The sequence below is a fragment of the Macrosteles quadrilineatus genome, unplaced genomic scaffold (assembly GCF_028750875.1).
Source record: "Macrosteles quadrilineatus isolate MER2022 unplaced genomic scaffold, UCM_ALF_1.0 Scaffold_153__1_contigs__length_253293, whole genome shotgun sequence".
NCBI classification, from domain to species: Eukaryota; Metazoa; Arthropoda; class Insecta; order Hemiptera; family Cicadellidae; genus Macrosteles; species Macrosteles quadrilineatus.
In genome coordinates this window covers 79,639-99,894 of record NW_026542746.1, presented here as the reverse complement: position 1 = coordinate 99,894, position 20,256 = coordinate 79,639, and the positions used below count along the sequence as shown (strand labels likewise).

General features: G+C 35.8%; 1 protein-coding gene across 1 annotated transcript in view; it reads left to right on the top strand.

The window, feature by feature from the left end:
* The first annotated feature begins 5,361 nt into the window (after positions 1 to 5,361).
* The window catches only part of LOC128982180 (uncharacterized), a 39,879-nt gene continuing 24,984 nt past the window's right edge, over positions 5,362 to 20,256 (top strand). Inside the window, exon 1 of the mRNA XM_054401244.1 lies at positions 5,362 to 5,486. Within this exon, the coding sequence (XP_054257219.1) occupies positions 5,444 to 5,486 (43 nt within the window). The 5' untranslated portion in view covers positions 5,362 to 5,443. The remainder of the gene's footprint in view (positions 5,487 to 20,256) is intronic.

Genomic DNA, 20,256 nt, shown 5'->3' with positions numbered 1-20,256 from the left:
TTCGGGCTCTGTAGTAAAGGGAATTAAAGAATTTAGTCAGCTGTTTCAACTAAAAAGTTGGTTCTATGATATGCAAAAGCATTAAAAAGTTATAAGATTTACCAACAGGGTGCAGCACTATATTTTTTTGCATTTATGAAAACTGCTAATTTGAACTAAGCAGCAACAAAAAACTGAGATACGCAATCAGAACTAACTGTCAAAGTAGGATTGTTTACAGTTATGTTTATGTTTTTAATTTAATGAATAATTTGTGATGTTTTGCGAATTTTTGATAATTTATTTTTCTCTATTGTTTAGGTGAAGTGGTAGAACATTATTGCTATGGTACATGTGTAATACTATAGAATACTGTAACTTTAAAGAAGCAAATTTTATCATACTGTGTCCTCCCTCATTGCAAACTCAAAGCTTGAGTATAACTGCAATAAGCATTTTATACTTGTATGCCAACCCCGTACGAAGGACGGGTACTCTGATAGTGTATATATATATAGGTATATTTATATGTGTGTGTGTGTGTGTGTGTCGGTTAGCGCGATCAGGGCCGGTTTAACCCATACGCGAACTACGCGGCCGCATATGGCGCCACGAAAAAGTGGCGCCGTGGCGCCAACGGGACATTTTTTTTACGTGAACAACGTAATTTTGTTTATTTTTGCTCAGAGTTCAAGTATTCAAAGCACCACAATAAAGGCATTTATTCTGTTTGTACCAACAGCATTTGAAAATTTTGTATATTTGTACAGCACTACAACTCAAGGACTCAATATGCCATTTTCAGTTTCGATTTGAACTGAGCTGACGCTTGGCAGTCGGCAGCGTCAGCGCCAGCGCGGCACCTTTGGGTTTCATTCATTTCACGAATCACTCATGCTCGAGATAAGCAAGCGCGCAGCGCCACTTGTCACAACAAGAAACTTCCCCTCACTCCTTTCTGCCTCTGATCCTAGAGCAGAGCACTACGTTGTATTGCACTCTTTTAGTTGTATACGTAGGTGCGTAGGCCTATACCGTATCGGCATTGTTTTGATTCATGATTGTTGATAAGCGAATTATTACGAGTGTTTTAAGTTTAATTTATAATTAGCACATTAAATAAAAAGAAAGTATAAACTGAATGAGTGAGTAAAACATATTGCGAGCCGAAACTATGAAAACAATGGCAGAAAAAAAACCGTCTGGCACTTATCATAGAAAGCGTAAGGCGAATTTGGAAGAGGAAGAAAAAAAAGCCAAATCAATGAGTAGACTTTTGTAGAAAACATCTGGGGCACATTTCATAATAAAGTACAAACTAATATTATTAGTAAATCAGCGGATCGCCCAATGCAAATCTAGTTTATTATGAAATGGGCCCCTGGTGGCGAGTCCAGTCAGCCCAAAGAAGTCACGATAGAAGACGGCAATGACGTAGGTATTTATTTATTTATTTGCCAAGGAAAGATTAAAACAAGCAGCTGATCACAAACGGCAAACATTACGTCATTGCCGTCTTCTATCGTGACGTCATGCTTGACGAGCATTACATTACGGCCTGTTTTTTTAGTGTGTCCTTGGTTTTGCTATAGTTTATATGATGAGTAAAAGTGTATAAATGTCACATTTCTGCGAATAATAAACAGCCTTTTATTGCAAGTAAGTATTCTTCTACCTAAACTTAAAAAAAAAATTCTTCCCAAAATTATTGGGAAAAATTCACAAATACGGTTAAGTTACATGTTCATGGGTTTGGGGGGGGGGGATTCTAAGTGGCGCTGATTCGGGTGTTCGCTTAACTCTGAAAAATTCCTAGAACCGGCCCTGAGCGCGATAACTCAAGCAAAAATTATCCGATTTTGATGAAATTTGTTAGAAACGTGTAAACCTTCGTTTATTCGAACGAAATCGCGACCAGCATAATCGGACTATGGGAACGGGGGTTTATGGGGTACCAGTTCATTTTTCCCATTTTTGACTCTAAAAACAAAATTTTACAGTTTCTTTCCAGACCATTTTGTAGAACTTTAAAAAAGAAAAATTTCGTATATTGAAGCATTGTTGTATGCCAAACAGTTACGGAGATACTTAAAAAAAACTTTAAATTTAAAATTCCCATGTTATATACTTATGGAGAATAAATAAACTGTTGTAGTTTGCTTGTTTATGGATATATTTTAATAAAATTTGTCAATTTTGTTTATTTCATTCTAAGCTATCAACATTTCAATAAAAACATACCTCAATACCTTCCCTGTAGCAGCAAACCTAGGTAGTCATTAAAATTGTTGTTATTTTTAGGAAATAAATCTGACAATTTTCATGGGATATTTTATTAGTTAAAGTTGTAGTCAATTTTATTGTGCTGCAAACAAATTTCCATTGGCTTGATTAGATTTGTGCTCAAATGTTTCTTTTATCAGTTTTATTCTCTATTTAAATAACATTAGGTTTCATGAGTAAGCTTTTGCTGCTTTAGGGATGGTGAAAAGTTGTCTATTTATTAAAATGTTATTATTATAAATAAATACAGTAATACCTTTATTCAAAGCGGTATTCAGTAAAAACTGGTTTTCAAGACAACTCATGTCACAAACAATACATTTTATAAAATTTAATAAACAGTACTAACAGTAGGGTAAGTGAAACTAAACTAGCTTTAATTTGACCTTTAACTAATTACATGACAGGACCAGATCCTGGATATTTCATCATTTATTTTGACTAAACATTCGTATTTACAGTTAGCTGTTTTTTGTTAGAAAATCCTTGAAATATTGGCCAAGATTGGTTAGGGGATTGAAGAAAGGGACAGTATGAAATGGGGGGGGCACCTCTGGTTGCAATAAGTAGTGATAGCTGATGTAAATAAATTGTTATTCATTGCTATTGTGCAGGTTTTGTCCTGAACGTTAACAGTTTAAATAAATGACAAACTATGGGTGAAAAAAAAACATTCGTCTACCACCTAAACAGTAGAACAGTTAACTCGCACATCATTGAAATTATTACACATTTTTATTCATAATTAAATAATGCATCGTAAGTACATCCTTTATTGAGTGATACATATTTAAGTTTGTGTTATACCGGGTCTATGAAAAACAACTTCCTTGTTTTAAAATTTATTTATTTATTGTACAATATACAAATTACAATGATTGATAAATTAAATGAAAGATAATTAAATAAAAGTTTTTTAACACTAGCACACCTCGGTATACGAACCATTTGTAGCTCTGCAGATACCCAAGCGATTTTTATTCATCATTATTGATCATTATTTGTTATTATTTTTTTATTACCAAAACTACACTCCAGGTCAAACAGCTGTCCCAAACGTATTGATAATGTACGAAACTAAAACTTATTACAGCACCAAAGGATTATTACTCAATTACACTAATACTATCGTGAGGTATTTTTAAAACTAGGGAGTTCTTTTTCGGACACCCGGTATTATATAATCAAGTATTATATCTATCCTATCTATCTATCTATCTATCTATCTATCTTATCTACCTATCCGGTATTATATCTTCAAAAATATAAATTTTAAATCGACCGATTAACATTGGACAAACGCCTTTGTTTTATCAAGATACATATGAATGCAGTACGTAACTATGTATCTTTGTTACATATTATCATTGACTATATATACCTACAGGTATATACTGTATAGTATATACCTATACTATATATACCTATAGGTATATATAGTCAATGATATTATCTACTACAAAATAATAAAATTATAACTATTTTTTTTTCGTAAGAGGTTGGCGGCCTCGTTTAACCTTGCATTTGCCCGTCCACATAGACTACAGATCTGTGCGTGGAACGTATCCAGCAAAGCAAGGGGTGAGCCGGTACAGTACAAAGGTGAACTGTACTGATAAAAGTTTGTGGCAGTGACCAGGATCCGAACCCACAACACTTCTGCATTGGGCCCGAAGTCCGTGACGCTACCAACTGAGCCACCGACTCACCATTTTGTTTCGTTAATTTGTGTTTATATTCAGATTATTACATTTCCACTTGCGACTAATGGAATTTACTCCAGCTATTATTGCTCTACCCTAGGCAATACTGTGTAGGACGTGTTTTACTCCTTGTGCGCAAGGCGGACTGAGATGAGCTTGTATGCTTTACGCCACATGCGAATTGTAGCTATTATGCGCCTTTATCTTGATCAAAAACTACTTACAGTTCAACTGTATCCAATAACATAAAATTCGCTTGGCAAACTAGGGTTCCAGCTATAATGATGACCCCTGTTTCAAAAAGTTTCTAGTATCTCCAAGATCTAATATTCTTATGTTTTATATTTGGTTAAAAACCTATTGAAATGCCTACTGTAAAGTCCCTCATATCCTGCTCGTTTTACGGAGCCTTCATTTATCTGGCCACTTCTTGGAAACCTCGCCAGAGATTTGTAAACTACAAATTAATCGACCCCATAATAGGTGAAACGTATATATAGTCAATGGTGAAACACACTTCGTCAACACAAGTACTTATTGTCACCAACAAGAAACGCATAAAAACAGTCTTGAAATAGTATGAGTACCTAGTATACTTGTACCATAGAATAGATGTTTTATTTATTTTATGCGTGTACTATTCAAAGGCATTGGTTTTTCAGAAGACAATTACGGTATATTTCGGCCTAATAATTGCCATAACCAATTAATTGTGAGCAGTTTTTACCTCCTTCATAATTTGAGTTACCTATCTTAATTTATATTATTATGTTAGTTACTTAACCACTTTTCCGATTGGTTTTACAAACATGTTGTTTTGTAAAAAAATAACTTTAAAATGGACCTTAACACTCCCTACTTTGACTACGGTACATATTATATTAAATATAAATTATGATATTATCAGGTATTGTTTAAATGGTCGTTTTTAATAAGATGTCGGTTTATCCGTCCAGGGACTCGGTTCAGTATGGCCGGGTATGACAGGTTCTTCTGTTCACTTATATTGATGCTGATAAATGATTTTAAATCTTGAAAAATGTCAAACCTAGATTAGGTAAAATTCAAGTTTTACTTGCAGAAACAGATGAAAACGAACTCTAACAGCTGATAGTTCAGAACTCCCTAACAGAACAGCTGATAGTTGAGAATCGAAAGTCGCGGGTGGTCTAGCAGGTCGGCTGCAGCACACCCTTCATCATCCCAAATGGTTTTGTTGTGTCGGCCGAGGAATTTTAAGCTTATCTATTCCGATTATTCCGGGAAGCGTGTAGTAGAAGTAGATTCCGGATCCCCCGGTGCGGCAGCCCCCACCACCACTCCCTCCATTCATGCGGTCCGTTCCATTCAGTCGGCCCGTGTCCCGTGTCGGCAGAGTCGGCACTACACTACAGTCAGTCAGCAGTCAGTGCTTGTGCTCAGTGCGTGTATATTGCTAGGCCGGTGTGTGGACACTGCTGCTGTGATTCAAGTCCACGATGCTAGCGACATTGTTGCTAGTCCTACATCTGTTACAGTTATGTGAGTACCCAAGTACTAATGTTCAAAGTATCTTTGTCTCTAGAGTCTGGACCGAACATTCCTGGAGGCCGGTCTTGCGTGACTGCGACTAAGAGAGTCTCTAGACTCCGGTGATCGGTGATGGTAGTTTTTATCCTTAGTTTAATCAGTGTTTTGCAATAGTAAATATAATAAGATCAAACAAACAACTGCCGACGATTAGGTTAGCAACGTATAACAATTCTTGATTGTGTATCCTAATTTAAAATATATTCGTATATTTACGACTTAAACATTCGAACCACAGTGATTTGTTTATTTATTCCATTTGTGCTTGTCTTCGCTATTAAATATTCTTAACGTTATCGTAAGGGAACCGCTCAATCCCTGATCATTTTACCAGACGTCTACCTTTTGTCAAAAAGCATCATTGGTTGATAGCCCATTGGCTAATGGAATGTTCGTCCAGATCTAGGATTGAACTAACAACCTTCGCATTTGAAGGCTAGCACTATAACACTAGTATTTAACCACTCGTGCTCGACAAAATTAATGAAGACGGACCAATAAAGTTCAGCTCTAAATACATCTATAAAACTTCGTAAACAAATATTATTAACAAATTTCCCTTGTTCATGTCCGTGTGGTAAAAAAAATTACTAGGTCTATACAAATTCTTCGTTCAACTGCATAGCAACGCCAAGTTTTATCTATGACTAGAACTCTAGCTAGAGCAGTAGAGACTTCAACGCCAGCGACCGAATCGAAGAATGGAGCCCGGCTAAAGTTAGGTTCTGATTTTGTGAGTTAATTTCCTCAACCGATTTATAAATATAAGCTTATTGCCTGCAGTCTTGGTGTATTTTATGTTCATCTATAAACACGATCAATTAACTAAGCAATAATTTAGAAACAATTACTTTTGATACAATTCAAGATTCCCCTTGTCCTTAAATATTATAATATATGTACCCTTATTCCAAATAGTGATTAAAATACTATGGCTAAAATACAACACATACTTACATGCTGAATTGGTTATATTTTTTCAATTAAAACTATCAACTGGATATTAATATTTCAATGCCCAAAACGTCTGGTAACAAAATGTATCGAAGTTTCCTGCCAAACCAGGCCCACATGAATTTATAAAATTAATCAGCGAATAAATGGTTGTATACTATAGTCTAACCGATATACCGTAATCAGAAAAAGAGTGGGTCGGTGTGTCTCTGCATTTATAATGGACTTGCAGACCTCCGTCCAATTAGTCGCTAATTGGACAATTAATTTAGCGATAACTATCCAACTAACGACCGGTCACTTGTGTGGAGGCGGATCCTATTCATAATTATAAATATTTATCGATTCTTTATGAACAAATTGCTATATTTTGCCTTTAACCGTTACAGTACCACGCCACGACTTTTAGAATTCGAGTGAATGTTAACAACATTAGTAATTAATCAAAACTTAAATGTTGATTTAGCACTTTCTTAGGGTTTTGTGCCAATAATGAAATTCTGGGTTTTAGCCACAGCATGTACAACCCTCCTTTTTTAAATCTATTTATTTATGTATACAGATGCAGATTCAATATTTGATTTACAGGGAAGTTTTGCAAATTTGACAATAAATACAACAAACAAATAATTCTAACACCAATCATATAAAGCATTTTTATATATGAATATTCAATATATTGTTTACTCAACGAGTACCACGTTTTGCTCGAAGTACAAAGTACTATTTGCAAAAATAAATACTTTGCTGGGATGTAATTATTTTTGACGTTAATTAGGACTACTAAAAGTTGCTGGTTAAAAACAGGTTGAGAACTAATATCGTGGCACATACTAAATTTGATATATTGCATGTGAATACCATATAATACATCAAAGATAAAAAATGGGAAAACGGCTAAATATACGTATATCAATAAGCAGGAAAACGTGTAAAAATGTATTGGAAAAAAGTATTTTTTACCAACCTATGACTTTTTTTTTATAATTTAGTATTTAGTGGACCTACCTACCTATTACAAATTACAGTTCTGTACCTACACATCGAATATAGCGGGTGAAAATGAAGGGTTTTGAGTGTGAGGCGCAGTTTGTACCTAGGATTAGTACATTGAAGTTTGTCTCGACAGACGGTCGTCTGACATATGAATGAAAAACCTCTAGTTGATGTCTGGAGGAGGCGCCTGCTCGACACTACAAAAAAGTGAGGATTTAATGTCGGATAGGTTCACACAGTTTCCCTTCCGGTGGTTAGAAAAACAAGCCCACAAACCCCTTGCCGAGCCCCGACCACATCCTTTCACGAATTTTGATTTGTTTAAGTTATTTCCCGTAGCCCGGGTAATGAAATTTGAGTTAACGTAGGAAGTGGGTCCGATAGGCAACGACGCGGTAGTTGATGTAGTGACGAATGTTTCCTGGTCACTAAATAATTTATCAAATAATTAAATCATTTATTTAAATATTTTTAACATTTATTTAAATATTTTTAAATTTATTTAAATATTTTTAAAATAAATTTAAATATTTTTAAAATGTATTTAAATATTTCTAAAATTAATTTTAATTAAAAGTGAATTAGTTACAATATATATATATATTTAAATAAGTTATTTGTAATTATTTATAAATTTTAAATAGTTTTTCTTTAATTATTTAAAAAAAATTTTATTATTTAAATAATTTTCAAACGTCGATGCAGTTTGCAAATTGTCTTATAGCTTTTAGTGGAGATAGTTCTCCAACACAGAGAAAGTTCTCCGCCAGAGGTAAATGTCCGTTAGTGTTTCATAGATAGGTGAGCTCAGTTTTTAGTAGTATGCTATTCTGCCATTTGTATGTTTTGTTTTTTAACAAAACTTTGTATGGCTGAATTTTGTTAATCCTTGCCTTACTCCTTTTGACAGAGCTAAGAGCATTTCATCCAATCAGTAAGATCTTATAATCGGACTTAAAAAGTAGAAAACGATTTGGCTAGTTTTTTTTTCGATTCACAATTAAAACGTTAAGAAAAATAGGATTAAACGTAGTGACTCCGAAATTGTAGTCCACAATTCCGTTCAAATGTCAATTCCCTATGTACCAGGGTTATCGTAAAAATTTAGAAGAGTATTTAAACATTTCAATGAGAAAACTGTGTTTAGGATAAACAGAATGTACTTAGGTAAAGTCTCGTAAAAATATTTCAAATGACACTCCATGCAGGATACTAAAAACTGTGTTTACTGTGAATAAATTGTATTGCTGTAATGTTCCAGGTCCTATTATATGAGAGAATGGAGCCTAGACGTTCTAATTCATAAAACAATTAAAGAACTACAAAGAAAATTTATAATCTCTCAGTATGCTAAATATTTTTTAAACTAATAATTTGATAATATTAATAATTAATAAATAATAATTAATAATATTAAATAAATTACAATCAATCTGGTGTTCAAAAAAAATATATTTTTGACTGTAAATAACTCTTCAGCGGCTGTTTGAAATTAACGAAATTAACATTGCTCTTATGGTGGGCAAATCCAAGATGGCCGGTAGCTTCCATGGGATTTTCTTGAAGAAAATTTAAAACTACAAAGAACATTTATAATCCCACAGTATAAATGTTTAAATTATAATCACTTTGGTGTTTGAAAAACTATTTTTGGGCGTTAAATTACTCTTCAGCAGCTGTTTGAAATCATCCAATATGGCCGATAGCCTCCAAGGACTCTAAACACGAATAAGCGAAACGGTTTGGTAAAGTCAATAATCTGTCATCACCGATGTTCTGAAATTTATAGGATGAATTTAACAACTCATTGAAACCTCGTACATAAAACTAGCAGCCATCAGTCACAATGAAATTGGGCTAAAGTGAGAGGCTTTGAAATTCTTTAGTGGGCGCGGTGAATTCCGACATTCCATCCAGGCTCATCCATCCCACCCGACTATAGCCACGTGTGAACTAACACAGCATTCTTGCCGACTCAGGTGGCAAATATCATTCTCATTCTGCTGTAGTTGTACACTGTAGTGTTGTGGTGTCATATGCCGAGTAGGATGAATAGTGTGGGAATATACCTCTCTCTGCTGCTGGTACATAACAATAGCTCGTCTCCGCCAACTATTCTGTAGTATGAATAATCGTCTGCTTTGACCATCCAGATTGTATTGTGATTCATTCCCGAATTCCATGAATCCCTGATGAGCCGCCTTCAAGTTTCTTTCCCCTCTCGTCCAAACTCTTTGAAACGTCTTGCGCATACTGAGAAGATTTATTCTTCGTGCGATGGGTGAATAACAATGTAATCGGAACGGTAGGGTTTACAAGTAATATAGTTGGTATATTTAATTTGCAAATGGAAAGCGGTTGGCATCTCCGTGTGCGTAGAGAGTATAGTTAATTTAATCTTCTCATCTGCAAATCTACACTATCTCTGAATCGGTTGAATATTGGCCATAAACACTAAGTGGATAAACAATTAAGAGACTCGGGATAATGTGATGTTATTTAGTAGTTGATACTGTTAAACCTTTGGTAACACTAATGTTAATCGGGTTTGATCTATTTGGAATTTGTATTAAGCATTTCAGTTGGGTACCAGATGGGCAGCTGTGTGGTGTGTTGTGTGGGCGTGAGATCCACACCCACGCCACTCCCGAGTACCCAACACCAGGTCTTGATAAAGAGAGTTCATACTGTTGTCATATTAACAACAAGGATAATAGGTTATTTATTGTCCTCACAGCCCAGAATAGAGGGATTTTAGGCGTAGTAGGTTTCTTTATATCAGTTAGTGGTTATAGTTATCGCCAGATAATGGAATGTACGCCGGTTCGATCCTGAGAAAATTCAGCGATTTCTATGGTTCGATCTGGACCCAGCTGTCCTTGAGCATTAGCTACTCAATAATTGGTCCTGCCTAACAGCTGGTCTTGGCAACAAAACTACACAGATCATCTCAGTCTCAGCTCACTCCATTCTCATCATTCATATCCAGCTTTAAAAACACAAGTGTGTGTCGCTGTCACGAAAAATTGAATTGAATTAAGACTTACCATAGTTACTAACTTATGTGACACTGCTTATCAAATAAAATATTCTTTATTACCGCAAAACATGGTTATGGCGTATCGTTTGTGATAAATAAGTTTTATACACAAAATATTCTATTCACCCAGCAGAAATAATTTTGAGGGCTGAATAATAAGCAGGATAATAGGGGCAGAGAAAACGTTACTAGAAACTTGCTAAGGTTAAACATTATAAAAGAAATCGTACAGAATAAACACGCTTCTCAATCGATTGTTCAACTAATTCCGTTAAACGTAATGTCGTTATATGGAAATTTTTACAGCTCCAGGGATTGTTTAAGCTAACCCTTTTATTTATGTTCCTCCCCGCCACTTGAGAGGAAAGAGAGTGGTCACGTGGAGTGCGCTGCCCCGGATTTCCGACACGGATCACTGTACTAGGATTGTTCGACCTGGATTATTGGGAATACACTTCGTTATCAAATTCTTAGATGGGCGGATAATTGCTTTCAGTAAGAAAATATAAATTTTACGCATTTCTTGTTGTATTTTGTTTACTCTTGCTTCCTTTACTTCATTTGCCCGTTTAAACCCCTTATTGCTTCAACTCTTGGTAGAAGAGTTTGAATAAGGTTTGCGTACTTGTAATTTTTTCACAGCTCTGACGATTTTTATAAATTCGAATAACCTATAAAATCAAATTATTTGTTTATCCAAAACTTCGATGGGTACAGAATAAATTAATTTCGTTTATTCTATTGCTCAATGCTATGTTATTGAGAACAAACAGTTCCAAGGCTAGGGTTGTGTTCTCAACATTTTCTAGCTGTTAACAATCGTCGATTATCACCCAACACACGATTTGCAGTGTATGCAAGTATTTCTATAGTAATTCATTACAATTTTGTATAGTACCCCTATACAATTAAGGTTAGGTAATTGCTTTCATCCAGCTGTTTGTATATCAACTGTAAACATAGGCCTATGCAATTGCACACTCGCATGTATACTGTACCCCGCAGTCGCAGGTTGCTTGTGGCGCCAGCCGTCGCGTTTTCCGAGCACTAATTGCCAGGTCAAGCCCACAGCTAGTCACTGATTGCTTAGTTAGTACAGGATAATACCTCCACAACACATAACCTATTTCCGGATTTCCGTCCGAGCCTACAGGTCGAAGAGTCAAAGACCTCTTTGCCCAAGTCCTTGTAGGTTTAATGCAAGCCATTTGTATTGATTTTATGGTACTTCCGTAACATATACCTTACTAAACGCTACCCCCTCCCCCACCCCCGCACAGCAGCCCAGATGGCACGGGCGACGTCAGGTGGCCGGTTACTGCCGGAAACCCCGACATGTGAAGGCCGATTTTACCATAACTCAGACACTTTATCTTATATTAACTCTAAAGAGTTACAAAAACATATTGCAGCCGACGACCTTTTAATTTATGAATTGTTCAATTGTTGTGTTATGCTTGTACTGGAAAACGGACGGTAGAGTCCGGTCGATCTACATATTTTGTTCAAAAACAGGGTCAGAAATCTTACTTCCTTTCGAGGATGATACGCCAATTAAGTGAGGAAGCGTGGGAATTGGAGAGGGAATCACACTCCTCTGTTAGTATAAGTTCCTTAAATGGGTAGACCCGGATTGCGCCAGTTATGTGAGGGGTAAAAAGGGTCAGCCTGGCACTCACCAGGATTGTGCCAAACGCTACCCCAGGTAGCCAGGTAATCGGGTGAAAGATGGAATGTAACCAAATCTAGCCTAACCCTAACCTTACCTAATTTTAATCTAACCTAACCTAACCTAACCTGATAATGAACTTGAAGAAATGCCGCATTGGCGCAATCACGGTGCATTTAAGGTAGGGTAGATTTGGCAGTGGCGCTTTGACTGTGTCTACCGCCCCAGTGGCGAAATCCCGGCGGACCGCCATAAATCAGTGTCCGCTTGGAGGCACTCTTGCGACCCATGTTTACAATCCTTCGAAAAACACTCACTCTTTTTCCTGAGATAATTGTTTGTACTAGAGCCACAGCTCGAAAACGAGGTATTTTTGGCCTTTCGAAATATGCACATTTATACGACCAAGTAACACAGCAACGTATTACATAAACTACGTCATGGTGAAACTCGGGAGCATCGTCCGGTATGGGGGCGTCAGGCGTAGTGGGTAGCCACGGTCCACAATGGGCCGGATCTAGGCCTAGTCTCACACACTGCCCACTACCGCCGCCGTCGTCATTTGTTTCACTCTCATTTGCAGTAGACTACAGATGAAACACACAATGGTACCTTCTGCATATTTAGTGAAAGGAGATTTTAATGCAGTGATTTTTTCCGCTCGGCTAGACAACTGTTTTTGTTTTCTAGGACCTAATACCTGCAACGTGGGAAACGGACAGAGGAGCGTCACTCATAAAACTGTCAACTCCTCGGCTGAAGAATTCGCCAGGGTAGGACCGAGTTGCGCCTAGGTACCTGATTTATCGTCTGCGTCTCCCAGTAGAGCAGGTACCTCTGTCCGCGAATGTCGAATGCCCACGACACAGTAATTTCCGCATAACTAAAAGTCGTTGGCGATTAGTAGGGTTTGAAACCCGAAGTCTCTCGCTTCATTGGGACAACAATTGTGCTGATAATATCATGAAGGCTGTGTGATGTAACCTGTCTCCTGACTTTTCGTCTATATGGGGACTGGTCAATGGTTCAGTGCTCAGACCAATCGCACGTAGACGAAGGGTCATGAGACAGGTTCCACCATACAGACTAAAATCCGAACACTCGTGTTGCGCCCCTAGCTATATCAGGTACCCCGCTGAAGGTAACAGGTGTTTGCTCTTAATTGGTATCCTTTTGTGGAAAATTTGTATGGAAATTATTGATTGAAACTAAAGCTGCCCGGACAACTGATTCTTTGTTAAGCATACGTTTACTTAATAACGATTTTATGTATGAATGGAATCGTTTTATTTCATTCCCATACATGACTTCGGCGTGTACTCATACAGGCAAAATTGACTTGGCTATAAGCAGATTTTAAGAGGATACAACACACTACGCAAGTAATAATTTCTCCTTGAACACTGTAAAATATCGCTTGATTACTTACGTTATGAGGACGAAGTCTTTGGATATATTATTCTGACCATTGACGGAATCCACTTTTAAGTGTAGGCTATACAATTTAAAGAACACCTTTGAAATAATAGTTCAGTCAAAGTGTTCTAGTTTTATTCTGTCATATAACAACACCCAGGACTAGAGTTGAAAGCTATACACAAAGCATCGGGTCATATAGGATGTAATATTAAATTTATATTATTGTTTATTTTAGTACACCTAAGTGTTCTTCATAAAGATACTGCATATTTCCATAACATTTAATTTTTACATTTCAAAATTCCTTAAAAAGTCTGACACACAATCAAGTAACAGAATTTGTATTCTCCATGTCTACATTCAAATGTAAAGAACAAAACTGAAAATTTAAAGTGAAAAAACAAAAAATACGTCTAATAACCTTGTAATAATGTATTTAGGCCTAAACTTAGTTGACTCACAAGACGGCAAATACATATAAAAGATGGTAAGTGATCCACTTCCACTTACCATCTTTTATACGTATGAGTCTTATGAGTCAACAGTGGTGTAAATATATTATTACAAGTGTTGTTAGACGTTTATTTTTTGTATTTCCATATACTTTAATAATACGTACGATTCTGATCAAGAAGTCGTGAAAGGAGAAATAAAAGAAAATCTGTTAAGGCGTGGAACTATGAAAGACAATATATTTTTAATAATTCGAAAGGCCAACTTTCCAACTTCATAAAGAACATTACAACGGCCACATTGGTGGTTGGTTTTCTGTTTTGGTACACAACTCCATGCATCCTGGTACACTGCGGGAAGCATGTACCAAGGACGGGTGCGATCACCCATTTCAACGTCATTGTCCTGTGGTTTTGTTTTCGACTATGTTTGCGTGTTTCAGACTTGATTCAAAACCACGATAAAATGTATAGACAACGCTTTTGGCCTCCATTTGGTAAATAATACCCTTCCATAGGCGAATCGGGACTGGTGTAGTAATGAAAATAGATGTATACAATGTATATATTTTAAGGTTAGATTTGCCTGTCCGGTTGTACGTACAGTATATTGGTGAGCGTCTAAAAGGCTGAAACCAGAATCTATCTATATATTACAAGCCTTAAACTCTACATGGGGGTTTTAATCGGAAATTAAAGTTCCCTTTGTTATGAACAAGCTGCAACCAATCTTTTATTGTTGTAATGCATAATGATCCGGTTTTTGTCAGGTTACCAAGGTCAATGTACCTTAATGTTCATTTCAGGCGTGATACCAAACAATAGTAACAATCGTCTATGGTCATGAAGAGTCATCACAAACCCTTACACGAGCACGAAAATTTAAATTTTTAATTTTTCCAAATTTTGTATACTGATGGCGAACACGTGGTGTTGACGGCAGATGAATTATGACTAATTACGGTATTTTATTTAGAGACAACCAGAACAGTTGAGTATGCCTCTCGCTAAGTGTACTATACAGGGTGTTTGTTTCCAAATTTTCTGGACATAAGATAGGTTTGTTATTGCTATTTTACATAGCAGTATGGCAGTCCTAAATTGCATAATCGAATGTAGAATAAACTGATAACTCGGTTGTTTGTCATCCGATTTTAACAAACAAGTTCTCATTTGATTTGGAATGAAATTCTCTATCTTTTTGCCCTCAAAACAATTTTCTCAATAATTACGGTTTTCATGAAATTTGGCATTACAGATTTTAAATGGCCGCCAAATTGAAACGGCTTGAGATATTGGAAAGAAATTTTTTAAGCTCTTTTTACCTTCTAAACTACACATTTTTACCAATTTTGAACATTCTATCTTGAAAAATGACCAAGATATAATGTAATTCTTAAAAATCACAAACAGACCGACAAACAGAAATCTAGGCATTTTAGACCCGTACTTGACATTTTATGTTTGTCCTAGCCCAAGGAACAAGTCAAAAAAATATGTCCAGACAATTTGGAAACAACCTGTATAGCATAAATTTTACTTTTTATTTTATGACAGTGTAATCGAAAAGGTACTGTATTTATGTCGATCTTTCACTTAGTTTAGTCATACAATTGACACAGAAAAATGTCCGTTAGAAGAGGTTCCGTTTTTCGATCTTTTGTCCCAACTGCTATAACTTTAGCACGGCGACGTCTAGTCTACATCATTGTAGCCTCTGGTGAATAATGAAGCTCATTCTGGACGTATCACTAATTAGCGATTATTCCATATAGGGAATAAGCTATTACCGTAGATCTCATGGTAAGAACTGGACCCGGGACCGATTTACTTTTTCGTTGTGATGTCCCCAGAGGCCAAAAACACCATCCGTTCGAATTCATATATATATATATGTTGCACGAAAACTCGAGCAAAAATTATACTATTTCGATTAAATTTGGTGCAAACGTGTAAACCTACGTTTATTCCAACTAGTTTGCGTACCAACATGATCGGACCATGAGAACGGGGTTTTATGGGGGGATTTATGGTGGAAAATGGTTTTTTCCTTTTTGACCCTCAAAACATAAAATTTCTCAATTTCTCTCTGGACCATTTTAAGAGCTTAAAAAACAAATAATTTAGTACATGAAGTGTTTTTGTACGGTTATTTGGTTACAGAGAAATATAAACAAATTTTAAATTTTAAATTCTCATGTTATTCTTACGGAGAATAAGTAAACTGTTGTAGTTTGCTTGTTTGTGTATATATTTTGATAAACCTTGGCAAATCTATTTACTTTTTAGGCCTACTAAGCTATAATTTTACTAAAAAACACACCTTAGTACCTCACTGTAGCAGAAAACCTAGGTACTCGTTTATATACTGTTATTGAAACAGATTTAATTGTAAATCAAATAAGGCAAATGGAAATTCGCTTAGTCTGCAGGTTTGCTGCGGTGGACGTTATTTTAAGAATTCCACTGTTATTCACTGCCAAACAAAAGTGGAACCTTTTGGGAGGAGAGGATTATAGGCCACCAGACCCACATTGTAGGAAACTGCTGAGGGTTAATTGAGACCAACGCGATCACACGCTGCTCTTCATTAACTTACCGTTGCAACTAACGAGCCCCTTTATAATGGGTTAATCTATGGTGTTTCCTGCACCATAGAGGACGATTATTGCAGATTGTGTATAAAACAATAGTTTACGATCGCTTGATTTGTGTCTTGTGAGTGAAGTGGAAAATATTCCTCGGAGAATCCGCCACCAAATCCAATTAGTAGGATAAGCTAGCCACTAGTAGCCTATAAGATATAGTAATAAATAATATAAACAGGTTATAACCACAATTATAGTAGCTAATATGAAATCGCAACCAGTAACATATACAGGTTTTCACCTCTATAGTAACTTTTACATAACATAGCAATTAGTAGGATATTCAGATTTAGCCACTAGTAGCTTATAAGATATAGTAATAAATAATATAAACAGGTTATAACCACAATTATAGTAGCTAATATGAAATCGCAACCAGTAACATATACAGGTTTTCACCTCTATAGTAACTTTTACACAACATAGCAATTAGTAGGATATTCAGATTTAGCCACTAGTAGCTTATAAGATATAGTAATAAATAATATAAACAGGTTATAACCACAATTATAGTAGCTAATATGAAATCGCAACCAGTAAAATATACAGGTTTTCACCTCTATAGTAACTTTTACATAACATAGCAATTAGTAGGATATTCAGATTTAGCCACTAGTAGCCACTAGTTAGTGGAATATACCTATTTTATCTACTAGTGACTAATAAATGGTCTTGTTTTACGGGAATTAAAAAGAAAAGAAATATTTAAACGTCTCCTTAACTGTATAATATTTTAGTCATTCTAATGACTAATTAATGACTAAAAATAGACACTAATACTAATTTTCACAGACTCACGATCTTTTCGTATTCATTTTTTTCTTACAAATATTCTTTAAGTATTTAAAAATACTTCTAAAGAAAAATGCGGCACTTCCACAAAATCGTAATATTTATTTATGCCACTTACAAATTAAATAATATTATGTTTACTGTAGGTCATTTATCTTATTATGTTAACAGACGGGACATTTCTCATTTCCTTGAAAACTTCGCCTCCTGTATCAAAGCCAAATATTCATCATCTATACTCGTATTATGTCTCAGTTGTTCTATGCTGGGAATAGTTCTTACAATTAATAAGTTTTAAACCAGGTACAAGAATTTTTAACATACTATTTCGCAAATTAATTTCTACCAATTTCAAAATTGCATAACAATTAATATGTGCATTTTTGTAAGATAATTCTTTCCCGTCGACTCTACGCCTAAAACGCTGAAGCACAGACAAACCTCAAACCAAGTCGTTCTTCTACAAATTATACAGTATGAACAATTACCTTCCAATAAGTGAAACAGTATTCATTGTTGAGTTGAGAAGACTAGCTTTACGGAGGATAAAACATATTTTAAATGTGAGGATTATTTTTATCTCCTTGAATAAAAACCGTAAAATATTGCTGAGTCCAAGCAAAACAATATCCCTCCTTACCGACACCACAGATTCTATTAATTCATAGATCCACCAATATACCTAACAACTAGCAACCGAACCGCAAATTGTGGTTTACTAACTAATTAATTTACTCGCACCACGGCCGCAACGTAGTTTTATTGTGGATTCAATAATTGGCAATTCAATTTACAAAATTGGTAATCATTGTGTGTATCTTTGGCTATGAACAACTTTGAGATAGACTTCCGCTCAACCCAGAACTTTACCGGGTATCTTCAAAATGTGTCCGTCTCTTAACTAACTTTAAGCTTACTCGTGAATTTCATCTCACCAGAAGAATAAATAGATAGGGTCATTTGATGAAACTCATAGTAAATAATAATAATCCCCAATGATGGATGCAGATCCATAACTATAGAGTGATGTAATACACCTAACATCTTTTATATCGGTACAGTATAATAAAACCTCTACCGAATCCAACGGAAATTGCACCTTGCAAGTTTAAATTGTACGTATTAATAAATCTGTGCGACTTTTCATTTAAATTGCCAAACCGTTAAAGCACGTCTGAAAGTTCGAGTTTGCCTGCCTTTTTGCACGTTTAAAGGTTAAAAGGAACAGTCATTGAAGTACTGTCTTCGTACGTCTAGTTGCGTGATGTTCATGAATTAAGAGTGACTGTTACTACTAAACAGTACTGGTTGCTGCCGAACAGTGCAGTGGTCGATCTTATAGCCAGGACCAATGATTATTCCCAAGGATCAATTCATAATTCATGTTATTGTTTATTCATTTGATCTTACTTGCATGTTAAGAGCGAGGAGTAATGCCCTAGCCAGTAACCACAGACTGACCACAGCCTCACACGCACCAGTGACTGCGTCGACCATCTCCCCATCTCCTACTCAACGTCTCATGTATCTACAGCACAAAGTATCTTCGATAGTTATCTCTACCTTCCTTATACTATTGCAGTTTTCTATCAAATAGTTTTCTGCTATCACCCTTACCTATACAGTTTTGTATCAAATAGTTCTCTGCTATCTCCCTTACCTATACAGTTTTGTATCAAATAGTTCTCTGCTATCTCCCTTATCTATGCGGTTTTGTATCAAATAGTTCTCTGCTATCTCCCTTACCTATGCAGTTTTGTATCAAATAGTTCTCTGTGGCGTTCCTTATCTATGCAGGTTTCTTATTACACACTTCTCAAAAGTTTTATGTGGTTCTCGAATCTGATGAAGCACACAGTATGATGCAGAAATGTTTTTGAGATTATATGCATCATACCTCTGTGCTTAATCTGATTCATGTGTTACATAAACATTCAGAAATCATTCTGCACCACACAGTTTTTTTTTCTAGGATGCTAGGAACGAGCCTGGGAGTGTTTTTCACATTACTTCAGGCTAGAGTAGGAGTTGCGGCATTATCACTTAGATCAAATCCATTGGTGATTTGGCGGGATTTGAACCCGGGACGTCAGGGACCGAAGTCCCGCACTCTAACCACTACACTAGCTCGCTCCCTAATAGGCCGTGTGATGACATTTCAATATTAGTGCAAATCTTGTAACACTGTTTTTATGGCCATCCCATAGTTATCAAGTGGCCACCACCGTGCACCACTCAGTGCCCATATAGGGAATTTCGCTTTTATGCAACGACACGTTATGTAAACGTATCAATGAGTATAATTTATTTAATATAGATGCTTTGTTTAATCTTGAAGCTCTAACTGCTCTTTCTTAAAAAAGACAACTTTGATCCCTTCTTCACCACAGTGATGCTGTGAAATGGGAACAACAAAATTAAAACATTTTTGAAAGATAACTTCAATTAACTTCTTAATACTTAAGAAGCATGGAAGCGGTTGTTTCCTTTTAAGTCCCTAGAAATCAATCCAATTAAAACTGCTTAAAACACGTATAAGTAAAAAAATACATATGCTGTAAAAAGACAGAGTAGACTTGAATGATAATGTTAACGCTTTCATAGTTTTTGCAATTAGTAGTTTAATATAAACAGTACATTGAGATCTATATTATTTGTAACTGTACTAAGCTACAGAACGTTGATTAAAGTCAAAGTTACGATACGATGTCCCTTATAGTCTCGTTACTTTTTACTTCCCAGTGACTACAAC